We start from the raw sequence: 15,050 nt of genomic DNA, 5'->3' as shown, positions 1-15,050 counted from the left end.
CAGGGAGGATATTTTCAGAGACATTCAATCAATTAAATTATTTAATAATATTTACCCGAGTCAGAAATTGTTGGAGGTGTTGGTTGTTGAACCGCCACTTTTTCAGGGGACACCGTTAGGTCTACCACAGCTGGCATAGCTGGCATGGAGACACAGCTGGCCTTCATGTGACATCTACATTGGCAGGGAGTGGGCATGTCTGGCTTGTTACAATCCATGTGTTTGTTCTCCTCCGAGGGGCTTCTGCCATCCAGTGGGTTTGCTCCTTGGTCCGGTTTATCTGTAATCACAAGGACATAGCTATTTAAAAAATAAACACATTTTTAAAAATCTTCTTGGGGGGAAAAAAAACCCCATCCGTTTTAGTCGACCGTCCCTTATTTGCACCTGTTATTTCAAGGTAATCCAGAAGCGCATACCTACCATGTGCCTGTTGCCAGGCCAAAGCTGAGCAGAGCAGGGCCAAGCTCTTCCCACTTCCTGTAGGACTCTCTAGAAGACAGTGCTGCCCATAGTTCAGACCTCGTATAATCTGCAGACGGGGCACAAAAATTGTAAACGGGTTAGTTAAATTAAGTTAAATTAGTTAACTGTGGCCCCAGTTAGACGATGGATCAACTTTCACATTATATGTTTAACATTTCCAAGCTAAATACAATAAAAAAAAAGTACTACAACCATTTATGACATCTTTATATCTGCAAATCAACTAACTTCTGAAACATACAACTGTAGCTTAAAGAATGGCAATAATACGTATAGATATGCACTGATAAACAATTTTTCGGCTCAAGTACGAGTCCTGAAGAGTCCAGAAAAACAAAAGAAATATTCTAAATTGTTTAGCGTACCATTTAATCTTGAATTTAACACAATATCATATGATCGAAATTTAAGCAGATACCATTATTTATATAAAACATCCACTATGATGAAAAATATTCTATATCTCCCCAGTCCAATAAAGAAGGTATTTTGGAGAGAAGACAAAAGAAAATTCACATATGCATTCACACTGCATGTGCAAATATAAAATTGTGTCACAATTCTATGGTGCGTGTTAATTGTTTATCACTTTTATCATAAAAATAGCTATAGTTTGTGACTGTTTAGCAAACTCAGAATATAAGTGGTGGCTATATTTGGCTACCACTGTCAAGGTGTCCTTTGTATATTACACTATATGCAAGTGCATTTCCCCCTTCTATTTTAAACTTTATTTATCATTAGCACTGGAGCCCCACAAGGCTGTGTGCTCTCTCCTCTTCTCCCTCTACACCAGGGGTGCCAACACTTTTTCGGCGTGCGAGCCAATTTTAAAATGACCAGGTCAAAATGATCTACCTGCATTAAAAAAATGCTAAATATATTTATATATATATTTATATATTTATATATATATATATATACATACATACATACATACATACATACATACATACATACATACATATATATACATATATACACACTGAATATACTACCGGAAGCAGCCGAAAGAAGAAGAAGAAGAAGAAGAATATATATATAGAAGATACTGAGTATACTTTGTATGTACACAATATATGTTGGCGTACCTTGCATCACTGCATGAACTTTTACGGCACAATACAATAAAATACATTTATGGTCACTACCTTACTCAGATGACTTGCACTGAATGGAGTCGGCCAGGGTTGCATAGTCCGGACAGTAGCTGCTGGTAGCCAGCCTCAGGCAGGCTTCCAAATGATCATCCGTCATGGTGGAACAGTATTTGGACTTAATAATCTTCATGTGGGAAAAGGCTAACTCGCATAAATAAGTAGAGCCGAATAATGAAGTCAAGGAGGTAGCACATTTCCTCATGTTTGGGTACTTTTCCTCTGTGAGTAAGTTCCAAAACTGTCCATCAGCGGCGGACTTCAGCTCAATGTCAGCCTGTAGTGTCAACATCTCATCCTCCACTGCAGACGAGTTCAGGTGAAACAGTGTTGCAATTTTTGATGCGACTAAATCAACCTCAACATGTGTATGTCAATCATGTGGCAAATGCCAAATGAAGGATAGATGATAGGCTAACATCTAAAAAAAATTATTTGATTGGCACGCAATCTACCCGCACTACCATCGACCTATTGGGCCCCCCTGCTCTATACCAACAGCTGCACCTCTAGCCACCCTTCTGTCAAACTCCTGAAGTTGGCGGACGACAACCCGCATTGGATTAATCTCCAATGGTGATGAGTATGCTTACAGAAAGGAAGTTGACCACCTGGCTTCCTGGTGCAGCCAAAACAACTTGGAGCTGAAAGCTCTGAAAACTGCAGAGTTAGTAGCAGACTTTAGGAGGAGCACAGCCCCAACCACCACCCTCATCAGGTGCGACTCCAACGACACAGTTAATACTGTGGAGTCATTCGATTTCCTGGGGAAAATAATCTCACAGGACCTTAGGTGGGTGGAAAACATCACCTCCATACCAAGAAGGCCCAGCAGAGGATTTTCTTCCTGCAGTAGCTCAAGAATGAAGACATTCAACCTGCCGCAGAAAATGATGGTCCAGGTCTACACGGCCATCATTGAGTCCATCCTCAGCTCATCTATCACCGTCTGGTTCGCTGTCTCCACTGCCAAGGACAAAGCCAGACTGCAGCAGATCATTCCACAAGCTGTGAAGGTCATCAGATGCAACCTGCCATCTCTCTTGGACCGGTACCACTCCAGGACCAGGGAGAGATCAGGTAAGATCATCGTTGATCCTTCCCATCACGGTCACCACCTCTTCCAAAGACTTCCATCCGGCAAAAGGTTCCGGTCAATCAAAACCAAAACCTCATGCGACTTGAACAGTTTCTTCCCCATGGCAGCAAGGCTCACAAACAAGGCCCCTATGTATGTATTCCCTATGGATGATTAGAATGTACTATGTATACACATACATAGAGTACTTACATACACGTAAATCTATATTATATTTATTCAAATTATAGTGTACATCATACCTATTTCATAGCCTCTAGCCCTCTCACAGCCTCATAACCTTTCACAGGCTACATAATTTACAGTTCTTATTAACTTAGTGTGTAAATATTTGTTCATTGATATTTTGTTTAATATTTTGTTAATTTTTTGCTTATATCGTGTTGCTTTTTGTCTTTTATGCCCCAACCTCTCCAATTCACTTTCATTATATGTGCAAATATACTTGGCAAAATAAAATAATTCTCATTATGTATAAGCAGAATGGCATAGTAAACGCTCTGTTAAGCCCCTAAGGTCCGGGGCGCACATGTGACAGTTATTGTATGTTAAATGGTACATTTGTGAGGTTGTTTGCTTACGGAGTTCATCATGGCGAGCTGGGATGGGTATGCCTTGCAGGGGAACTGTATTTTCACCCCACCGATGGTATACTCCACTGTGGGTGTAGCCATGCTGATCGTCCACTCCTGGCCGACAGAAGATGTGGATGATCATACAACATGAAAGCAATAAAATGAGGGTTGAAACCTTGGCAGTAGCAAGACATGCATTTCGTAATGAATAATAGCTATGTCTCATCCAGCGCTTACCAAGATCTAAACAATCCAACTATAAACATATTTATACCTCGGCAATAGTTGCATCATTACTGCCCCTTAGCACCTGTCATGGCCTTCTTTGTAATTTATCTTCAAAGAGATGAACCTAAAAAATAAACCTTCATTAGTCCCACAACGGGGTGCATAAATTGGTGGGGCATAAATAATATTTTGTAAATCTTTTTAAACTGTAAAGATTTCTTTTATGTTACTGGTCTGTCCAAACTGCAATGCACCAACTATTATAAAAATTAAAAATAAAATCATGGCCCATTTCGGATTCCTGATAATGCAGTTCAAGACTCGTAGACAACTTCAGACCAAGCTTCTAAAGGTACTTTTTGTCAGAATGTAAGAAACGGGAATAAGTTAGACCTGACACCGGTAACCTAGGTAATCTAACCTAAAATGGAGTTTAACCTACCTGGGGGATTTGGGAGTATTACCTGCTGCCTGGAATTAGCCCACTAGCTAACAATCGCACCAAGAAATGTTGAAGCTTTTATCGGAGCGTCATGTTTCCATTTAAAAAAAAAAAATGTTGATGTTACTCGCAGCCAGTATAAGTAATTCAGGAAGAAACTCAGTTGTCATAAAGGTAATTCAGAAATACATAAGGTAACATACATAACTGTAACAATTCGCCCGCTGTTGTTGAGCGGTATCTGCTTCCCGCCGTGCAAGAATCGGATTGAGCGAATAGCAGGACAGCGGAAGTGACATAGGCAAACAGTGCCTGTGTCGCGCCAAAAAATGATCGCCTGCCAAAAACGGATTTCCGTCCGCGGGAGCGCGCGCAGCCTGTTAAAGCTGTATCGCGCTCTTTATATCCGTCTACAGCTTCTTTGAACTGTCACACACAACTCTATGCCCGAGGTGATGGCAAATGTATTGTCTTTATGCCTTTAAAAGGCCCAACATAACCAGTAGCATGTAACAAGTGAGTTGGTTTGATGGCTGAAAATATTCATTAACAAGGTCTTGTCTTTAAAATTAAGATCAAGTTCATTTGAGGCAGAAACAACCTTTCAGTGACAAGGTTGGAGCTGCAATCACTTTTTGGCAAATGCAACCGCAATACAACCGTTTTTTGGTTTACCGATTACGGTTGTAACATGTATTCAGGTGTCAACAGGTAAAACAGACAAGGTGGACTATAATCTTTACAATATAACCCTCATGAATGAAACCAAGTCATTTTGAGATGTAATTTACCTTTCAATCACAAGGGAGGAGCTGCAATCACTTTTTGGCAAGTGAAAAACTGCCTTCAATGGGGGGAGTTGCCTCTTTAAGGTATTTCAACTGGTTACAAACCAGAAAAATTGTTTTAATCTGTGCACGGTGCAAGTGAAATAACAGAGTCATGACTGACTGCAAGATAAATCATACTTTTCATATTGTAGCAAGCTAGCACGTCACTAATGGCACACACACTCTCACTCCTGGTGCAACAATCTTAACACATAAAAGTAACAACAATCTACCATAACACATGTAACATGGCTAACTAAGACTAACAGCAGCATAACAATTAATATTTCATAAAACAATCCCCTTCCCCGACAACCCCAAAACACACAAACAAAGCATGCTGGGAAATCACCGCCCCCCTCTATTCCCCAACATGCTACATTGCCCCCACCTGGCTGATTAGCTGTCCGCAGCAACCCATGTGTCCACCACAAAGTCTCTGAGGTGTTGGGGAAGTTGACACTGTCGCCGGGCCGTTCCAGGGGGCCCCTCAGCTGCTTCCCATGGCAAGGCAAAGACTGGAGGCTGCCCCTCTGCCCCCGACTCACCCTCAGACGGAGCCAAGGCTCGGTAGGGAGCACACCGATCACGATGAAAAACCACCACCCAGTTCCTTTTGATCAGCCCACCCTGTACACCATATCAGACCGTATCTCTAGGATTGTACAGGGTTCCACCCAGTGGCTCATCAGCTTCGGGAGAGGCCTTTCTTCCTCTCCAGACTGTAGACCTACACCTGCGCCCCGGAGGCAAAATCCTCCCCTTTGGCGCGCTGGTCGTAAGCCCTTTTCTGACAGGACCCAGCGTCGGCGAGAGCCACTCCCGAAGGTGGTGCAAATAGTCCAAGCCCGGCTCCCCGGCCACCTCTGGTTCGGGGGGGGGCAAACATCAAGTCCACAGGGGTGTGGAGCTCCGCATCCAAACATGAGGGCTGCCAGAGTGCACTTAGTGGATTCTTGCACTGTTGTCCGATATGCCCAAAGGAGCAAGGGCAAATGAAGATCCCAATCTCACTGCTGGTGGGTCGTCAGGCTAGTTGGGTCGCCAAGGTGCAGTTGAAACATTAAAAAAATCCGTCACTCTGTGGGTGCAGCGGCGTAGTCCGGGTCTTTTTAACGCCCAGCCGGTGGCAGACCTCTGCAAACACCTGAGCCTCAAAGTTCCGATCCTGGTCGCTGTGCAGCTCCTCCAGCACCCCGAACCAACAGAACATCTCGTCCACCAGGCGTGCGGCGGTGGTGGCGGCACTCTGGTCGGGAACAGCGTAGGCTTCGGGCCATTTGGTTAAGTAGTCCATGGCTACTAGGATGTAACAGTTGCCCCATTCTGTGGCCGGAAAGGGTCCCAAGGTGTCCACGGCCACCCGCTCCATGGGAGCGCCCACTTGGTACTGCTGCAGAGGGGCATGAGAACGTCGAGTTGGCCCTTTCTGAGCGGTGCAGGTGTCACACCGGTGGACGTGGAGTTCCACCTCTTGACGACACCCTGGCCAGTAGAAGCGGGACCGGCGGCGATGAAGTGTCTTGGTAACCCCTAAGTGACCAACCCCCGCGGAGCCATGGACTAGCTGGAGTACTCTGGAACGTAGCTGGCGGGGCACCAGGAGCTGGAAGACTTCACGACGGCCACCGGGAGTCTGCCAGCAGCGATGCAGGAGCCCGTCACGGTTGACTTCTGGGTTCGCCGTAGTATGGACGCACCGGCAATGGCTCCGCATTCAACTCGTAGTTTTGTGTTTAATATTATTTGTATTGTTTTTATTTTTGCACGCAGTGCACTGTCGCTCTTACATTATAAACGACAAGCACTCCTGGACGTCCATTCGACACTTAACACAGACTTTTTCGCAACTTACCAGAGTACGTGCTGCGATCCCTTTGTCTTTCCGCCGCTGTGTTTACCAATACGCAAATGGAGGAGAAAGAAAAGAGGCAAACGTGCCGGAATTCAATGCTGATCTCGGACAAGATACAACCCGCCACTACCAAGCATTTTACTGGCAAATGTTCAATCCCTGGGCAATAAAATGGACAAACTACATCCACGTATTAATTTCCAGCGGGACATTGTGAACTGCTGTGTGCTGGCGTTCACAGAAACCTGGCTGGACGCCACACCACCGGACTCTGCCGTTACTGCGGCTGGATTTTCTATCTACCGGCACAACAGAACCACGGATTCAGGTAAACAAAGAGGCGGTGAGGTCTGCATTATGGTTAACTCTCGCTGGGGTTCGGATATATCAGTACTATCAAAACACTGCTCTCCGGACCTGGAGCTATGAACTAGGAAAGTCTGTGCCTTCTACCTCTCGCGGGAATTCAGCACCGCAATAATCACGGCAGTCTACCTACCCCCGCAGGCGGATAAAATGTGCGCGTTAGAGGACCTTTACGAAGTAATCAATGGACTGGAGAACACTAACCCTGAGGCAACTTCTGTTGTTTGTGACGACTTCAATAGGGCTAATATGAGGAAAGTTTTGCCTAAATATCACCAGCATATCAACTTTCCTACCAGGGGTGATCAGACTCTCGACCATTGTTATTCACAACTACGGGACAGCTACAAACCCCTCCCCTGCCCTGCCTTTGGTAAGGCGGATCACACCTCCATTCTTCTCTTAACAACCTACAGACAACGATTAAAGCAAGGAAAACCAGTTTGTCAGACAGTCCGACGCTGGAGTGAGGACTCCACTGACACTCTTCAGGACTGTTTCAAAACCACGGACTGGCAGATTTTCTGTGTTGCAGCTGATGGGGACATCAATGCATACATAGACTCTGTCTCAGCCTACATCTCCAAGTGCACTGATGACGTCGTCGGAGAGTCAAGGTCAGGACTTTCCCCAACAAGAAGCCCTGGGTTAATGGTGATGTCTGTGCTAAGGTCAGAGCATGGTCCTCCGCCTATAGCTCTGGGGAAATAGAGGCCTTGAGGAAGTCCAGATATGACCTTCAGAAAGTCATCAGAGATGCCAAAAGAACCTACAGGGACAAGCTGGAGTCGGACTACCACAGTTCCAACCCCAGATGCATGTGGTGTGGACTGTGCACCATCACAGACACAGAGCTCTTAAAAGAGTAAACCCTCGGAAGTCTTCAGGGCCTGATGGCAATCCAGGCCATGTCTCAGAGCAGGCGCCAACCAGCTGGCGGAAGTATTCATCTCCATATTCAACCTCTCCCATATCCAGTCTACAATCCCCACCTGCTTCAAACAGACAACCATTGTCCCGGTACCAAAGAAACAACCCATCACCTGCCTGAATGACTATCACCCCGTAGCACTGACCTCTACCATCATGAAGTGGTTCGAGCGGCTAGTCAGAACCCACATCTGCTCCTCCCTTCCTGACACCCTGGACTCCCTTCAATTTGCATATCGCCCGAACAGATCTACGGACAATGCCATCGCCCTGGCAGTGCACCCTCTCCCACCTGGACAAGAGCAACACATACGTGTGGATGCTGTTTGTAGATTACAGCTCAGCATTCAACACAATTGTGCCCGCTAAGCTTGTTCCCAAGCTCAGGATCCTGGGTCTTAACACCTCCCTCTGTAACTGGATCCTGGACATCCTGACGGGCAGACTCCAGGTGGTGAGAATGGGAAATCTCTCCTCCTCTGCACTGACCCTGAGCACCGGAGCCCCGCAGGGCTGCGTACTCAGTCCCCTCCTGTAAGCCCTGTTCACACATGACTGTGTGGCCACGCGCAGCACTAACATCATCCTGAAGTTTGCGGACGACATCACCATCCTAGGTCTCATCTCCAACAACGATGAGTCCTCCTACAGAGAGGAGATCAGCGTCTTGGCAACATGGTGCCAGGATATCAACCTCTCTCTCAACGTCTGCAAGACTAAAGAGATGATCGTGGACTACAGGAAACGACAGCGGGGGGGGGGCACGCCCCCAACCACATCGACGGAGCTGAAGTGGAGAGAGTCTCCTGCTTCAAGTTGCTCGGTGTGTCCTCAGTGATGACCTCTCCTGGTCCAGGCAATAGGATATTTCTGTTGGAACTGCTACAATGTTCCAATTATTTTAGTTTCCGTTTTAGGATTATTTTTCTTATTTTCATTTTATGGACATACACTGTGACCTCTTGCCCGTATTTGTAACATCGACTCTTACTTTTTTTTTTTATATTCGACTCATATTTTATTAAAAAAGATTTCCTACTAAAAGTGGCCTTGTTATTTTATCTTTTTATGCCCACTACGCTGTTGTCATGCCCCAAGAATTTCATTGTACCGAATTGTGTTGTACTGTACACTTGACAAATAAAAACACTTTGAACTTTGAACTGATGAGGTTTGCCCACTGCGAGTAGAGAGCCTTCGTCTCCATGTCCAGTGCTGAGACCGCTGGGCAATCTGGTCGGTGGCCTGCCCTCACCCACTCTTGAAACCGGGAGAGTACAGGGTCTTGGCTCTGCTCGTGTTGGAGTTTGTCTGGGTCAATGTTCCCAATGCTGTGGTTGTCACTCGTGCTGGGGGGCTCTTGGAAACCATCGTCGTCCGCTCGGTGGTCCCGTAGAGCCGCCACCTTCAACGCGTCGACAGTGCCGGCACTCTGCCTTCTGACAGGGCCGTCACGACAGCGCATCGGCATTGGCATGGAGACGTCCAGCCCGGTGGCGAATCTCAAATTTGGGGGATGCCAGCCAGGACCCTCTCCATCAGGCGCTTGAAGGTGGCTGGAGACCGAAAGGCATTACTTTGAACTGCCACAGTCCCTGGCCGATGGAAAAGGCGGTCTTTGGGTGTGCCTCCGGCGCCAGCTCTACCTGCCAGTAGCCACTGCATAAGTCGAGAGAGCTGAACCAGCGGGAACCAGCGATGCAACTAGAGGTAGCGGGTAAGAGTTTTTGCGGGTGACCTCGTTGAGCAGGTGGTAGTCCACGTAGAGCTGCCATGTGCCATCCTTTTTCCCAACCAGGACAACCGGTGCCGCCCAGGCGCTTGTAGAGGGTTTGATGATACCGGCTTCCACCATCTCTTTGATCTTCTGTTCCGCTGCAGCCCGCTTTGCGAATGGCAGGCGACGAGGACGGAGGCGGATGGGGCGTGCGTTGCTGGTCTCAATGTCATGCTGTAGTCAAGACCCTGAGCCTGACCCAGACGTCCGAGCCTCAGGTGCGCTCTGGTAAAGGAGGAGCTTTGTACAGGTGGCAGTTCCTCTGCTGTGCCACCCCGCTGTGGTGCTAGGCTCTTCGGCGCTGGTGCCGGGCAATGGCGTGCGATGTGGCCCGGCTCTCCACATCGGTAGAAGCCCCTCGTTGGCCGCCTGGCAGTCCTCTCGTTTCCCACGCCCAAGTCGTTGCGGGGGTGCACTGTTGACCGCACAGATTGCCTCATCATTGTCGCTCTCCACACTGTCTGCTTGGCGCACTCGATGTTTCATGGTGGGGAATTGATCACTCACAACCAGCACATGTTCAACCCGTTCAGCTTCTTCTAGCGCCTTGACCAATGATCTCGGGGCGTGCAGGCAGATATGTTCTCTGAGCCGCTCTGGCCAGAGCCCCCGAACCAAAGCTTGAAGCGCAAGCTCTTCCTGTGCCGCGCCGTCAAACATTGGGTAGCCCTGTCGCACATACAGACGGAGGTCCGCGATGTAGGCGCCCAGGCTCTGTCTCTTTTTCCTCTGCCAGTTGACCAGCTTGTCCCATGCATCGTTGGCATAGATGCGGCGGCCAAATCAATGCTGCAGCGCTCTCTCGACGGTCCACCAGTCAAGTCTTTCTTGTGGCTGGAGGTCGGTGAAGATCTGCAGGGCTCTTCCTCCCAGAGCGAGGGTGACTTGCACAGCGGTTTCTTCTGAAGCACAATTATTGAACTGTGTCGCCAACTGCATTCAGATGAGGTAGGTCTCCGGCAACACCTCTCCGTTGTCGCGAGGCAGCTTCATGGCTCCCCGTGTGGCACTCGTGGGAGGGGCGATGACGCGTCAAGAGGGACGTTGCTGCCGATAGGTGAGTGGGGGGACCGGTTGGTGCAGGCGAGCCACTTGTTCTCTGCTGGCTGCTGCAGCGGAGATCTCGCACCGTTGGGCGAGGATCAATGGCCCCATAGCTGGCTGGCGAGTCACTCATTCTCCGCTGGCTGCACCGGCAGAGATCTCTCAGCGTCCGGTGAGGATCGCTGGCCCCATCTGGCAGGCTTTGCGGTGTTCCCTCGGCGTGTGGTTCTGCTGCTGGCGGTTCTTGTCTGTTCCTCAGCCAAGCACCCTCGATGTTTTGCAGGCGTATGGCGAGTTCTTCAATCTCTTCTAGCAAAGCTTCCATCTCGAATCCCACTTCTGACACCAATGTAGCAAGTTAGGGCTTCTTCGAGCGAGCGAGCGATTTAATTTGACATGACATGACATGACATGACATGACATGACATGACATGACATGACATGACATGACATGACATGAAAACCAAGCGCCAACTTTATTACTCAGAGTTGTCAGCATTTATTCACCACACTTATCGTGGCAGGCAGGTCACTAATGGCACACACACTCTCACTCCTGGTGCAACAATCTTAACACATAAAAGTAACAACAATCTACCATAACAGATGTAACATGGCTAACTAACACTAACAACAGCATAACAATTAACATTACATAAAACAATCCCCTTCCCCGACAACCCTTAAACACACATGCTGGGAAATCTCCGCCCCCCTCTATTCCCCACAAACACACACACACACACACACACACACACACACACACACACACACACACACACAAAGTTAGGGATATTTGGCTTTCGGGTGAAATTTATGGAAAATGTAAAAAGTTCACGCGACAGTGATATATCATGAAAGTAGAGAATTTAAGTAGAAGCATGCAATGTTGATTTCCTCATCTCAAACAATTTATTGAAACAAAAGCCAACAACAGTGGTAGATATACCACAACAAAAAATGTCACTGTCTCAATAACTTGTCATGTGCCCTTGAGCATCAATTACAGCTTGACAACCACGTCTCATGCTGTTCACAATTCAAATTATTGTCTGCTGAGACATGGCACCCCACTCTTCTGGAAGGGCGGCCCTCAGGTCATTGAGGTTCTGGGGTACAGAGTTACGAGCCTCTACACAGCGACTCAGCTGATCCCATAGGTTTTCTACGGGATTCATGTCTAGAGAAAGTGCAGGCAACTCCATTTGAGGTACCCCAGTCTCTAGCAGCCGTTCCCTAATGATGCAACCTCGATGAGTTGGAGCATTGTCGTTCATGAAGATGAATTGAGGCCTGTGTTGTTCATGCAGGGGCACAATGACTGGATTAATGATGTTATTCAGGTGGTATGGGCTTGTCACTGTATCATTCACAAAGTGTAGGGCAGTTCTGTATTGACTAGACACACCTGCCCACACTGTAACACCACCACCACCAAAGGCTCGTCTGGTGACAACAGTGGCTGATGCATAGCGCTCTCCTTGACGTCTCCAACATCGTTGGTGGCCATCATTTCTGCTCAACGTGAATCCACTGGTCCCCCGTCCAGCGTCAATGCTCCCTGGCCCGTGCAAGACGATGATGCCTGTGCCTGGTGGTGGGGTCAGGTACCCTTGCAGGTCGTCTAGCACGTAGACCACGCTGATGTAAACGGTTTCGAATGGTCTGACGTGAGAGTCCCTCTGAGAACATCCTGTTTGAAGCCTCGCAATGGCAAGGTACTGTTGATCAGTTGTTAGGTGTTGTCTTGGTCTCATGATGTCAAAATGTGAACAGCATGATGAAGAGGACTGTTTAAATACCAATTCTAATTGAACCAGGAAATGTATTGGTCGATTCATGGATCAAACACCTGTTGTGAATTTTGCCGTTCAGCTCCTTGTTAGAGAACAGCAAGTTGTGCAAAAAGTACTGCAACATTGAACAGTTGGATGTGTGCATTCAAAAGTTTAGAGAAGGTCAAATTAAGTTCACCTGGAAAGGGTATAGTTAATTATAGTCCAGTTTCCAACAATAGGCCTAAACAAGGATATTAGACACAGCAAAGACATATAAACATCAGAAACAATACTATAGTATTGCTAATAATGACATAAATGTCATATTACACTATATACTGCAAACACTTCTCTGGCCAAAATTGTGATGATTCGGTTACAAGCGACGTTTTTACAAAAGACATACCTTTGCTATCACCACGGACATAAAGTTGTGTGTGACGTTATGACTGTTTGATACAGATAAAAGAAGCTGTAGACGGATATAAAGAGGGCGATACAGCTTTAAGGCTGCCTGCCCTCCCGCAGATGGAAATCAGTTTTTGGCAGACGATCATTTTTGTCTGGCAGTCGTGTCGTTCGCAAATAAAGAATACAAAGAATATAAACATATAAGAAATAAAAATAATCATGTCGATCTTGTATATTAAGATCAATAAATAAAATACAAAATAATAAAAATGAAGATTTGTTAAATCACAGGGGTTTCAGCGGAAACATTTGCTATAGAAACGTACCCCTGGGCCGACACGTCAGCATTGTGAAAGCGACACGGCACCGCTTCAGATCCGCTGCCATGTTAATCAATGTGGAAGCTCATACCAAGCAGAAGCGTCAGCTTCATGAAAGCGACGCAAAAGTGGCATGACTCGAGCCTTATAAACCCCTCGCATTTTCTTTTTGACTCGGCTCTATTTTTACAGGCGAAAAGCATAAACTGGAGGGTAGATTTCCAAAGAGGGTTTGAGGTGTTCTTTATGTGTTCCGTTGTGGCAAGGTGGCGCAGTGCATTGCACTGCTGCCTCACAGCAAGAAGGTCCTGGGTTTAATTCCCCCCTGGGGCACTGTTGGCACCGTGCTCCGGCGGGTTGTCTCCCAATTAGGAGCCTTTCTGTGTGGAGTTTGCATGTTCTCCCCGTGCTCACATGGGGTTTCCTCCACCTCACGTCAGTAAGGACCACCCCCAAAAACATGCACTCATCGTCTGACAAGCGATGGACACTCATCACCTGGTCCCTGGCGTCCACGTATGCTGCCCACTGCTCCTGGCTGTGGCCCTGGAGGAAGGACAAGCCAGGATGGGTTAAATGCAGAGGCCTCATTTCAATGGCCACCATCCAAAAAGCGTGTGTGTGCGAGCATGTGTTGTAGTGCTGTGTGACAAATTGTTCTTCTGTGTTTAAACTGATATTTCCTTCTCTTCTTTTAACACAAATGGACTCAAAGACTCTATTAAACGTAAGGCTGTTTTCCTATTTTGCAAAGGGTTTGCCCTTTAGAACTGTATATTTCTTCAAGAAACACTCTGATAAATCAGACATAACGTTTTGGGCTCAACAATAAGCTAACAAAATCCTTCTTAGTCATGCTACAGATCCCTCTGCAGAAGTGGCCGTATGTTTCAACAGATGTCCTGGTAAAATCATAAGGGATCAGACAGGGAATGAAGGACATTGGGTAACGTGTTCTTGAGATTGATAGCGTTCTTATTATTTTGGTTAATGTTCATGGATATAATAACGATCATAAAAACAGAAATTTGTTGCATCAAGTGACAACCATTATTAAGGAACTAAATGCAATTGTTCTTCTGAATATATACTGGTTGGAGGTCATTAATTAAGAGGGACAAGCTTAGCTTGTCTTTGTCACAAACACACGCATTACATGCAGCTATGGCTGACACACACGCAGATGGAGGCTGTGAAATGTCTTTCCCACATTAATCCCATGAAGGCTTGTCCTTCCCCCGGGGGGTAGGCCAGGAGCAGTGGGCAGCTCACAATACAGCGCCCAGGGACCAACTTCCATCGTCGGTCAAACGATGTATGTTGTGCATGTTTTTAGTGGGGGTTCTTATGATGTTATATGGAGGAAACCCCATGTCGGCACGGGTAGAAAATGCAAACTCCACACAGAAAGGCCCCTAATCAGGCGATACCCTCCAGAGCGCGGTGCCAACAGCGTCCCAGGCGGCAGCCTGAAATCGAACCCAGGACCTTCTTGCTGTGAGGCAGTAGTGAAATGCACTGTGCCACCGTGATGGTCATCTAGACTCTCACAAGAACATAATAATCAAATTATTGGGGACTTTATCAATAATAATAAATTGATACATATATGATTTAAGTCTAATGGAAAATCTAAATCGAGGATTTATTACTGGTTAGCTTTAAACTCAATCTTAAAGCACGTCACAGAAACCAATATTTCAAATTGCCCCTTAAGTGATCACTGTATAATAAATTTGGAACAAACAAAAT

General features: G+C 46.7%; 1 protein-coding gene across 1 annotated transcript in view; it reads right to left on the bottom strand.

Moving 5' to 3' along the window:
• The window catches only part of brip1 (BRCA1 interacting helicase 1), a gene marked incomplete at its 3' end in the record, with an annotated part of 53,477 nt that extends 49,482 nt beyond the window's left edge, over positions 1–3,995 (bottom strand). The window contains exons 1-4 of the mRNA XM_080006771.1: positions 3,988–3,995; positions 3,324–3,431; positions 424–532; positions 93–280 (exon numbers count right to left, since the gene is read on the bottom strand). Coding sequence (XP_079862897.1) covers positions 93–280; positions 424–532; positions 3,324–3,416 — 390 coding nt within the window. The 5' untranslated portion in view covers positions 3,417–3,431; positions 3,988–3,995. The remainder of the gene's footprint in view (positions 1–92; positions 281–423; positions 533–3,323; positions 3,432–3,987) is intronic.
• Positions 3,996–15,050: the final 11,055 nt, after the last annotated feature.

This window comes from Zeus faber (genome assembly GCF_960531495.2).
Source record: "Zeus faber genome assembly, chromosome: 9".
In the NCBI taxonomy this organism is placed as follows: domain Eukaryota; kingdom Metazoa; phylum Chordata; class Actinopteri; order Zeiformes; family Zeidae; genus Zeus; species Zeus faber.
This window is presented reverse-complemented; position numbering and strand designations above follow the sequence as displayed.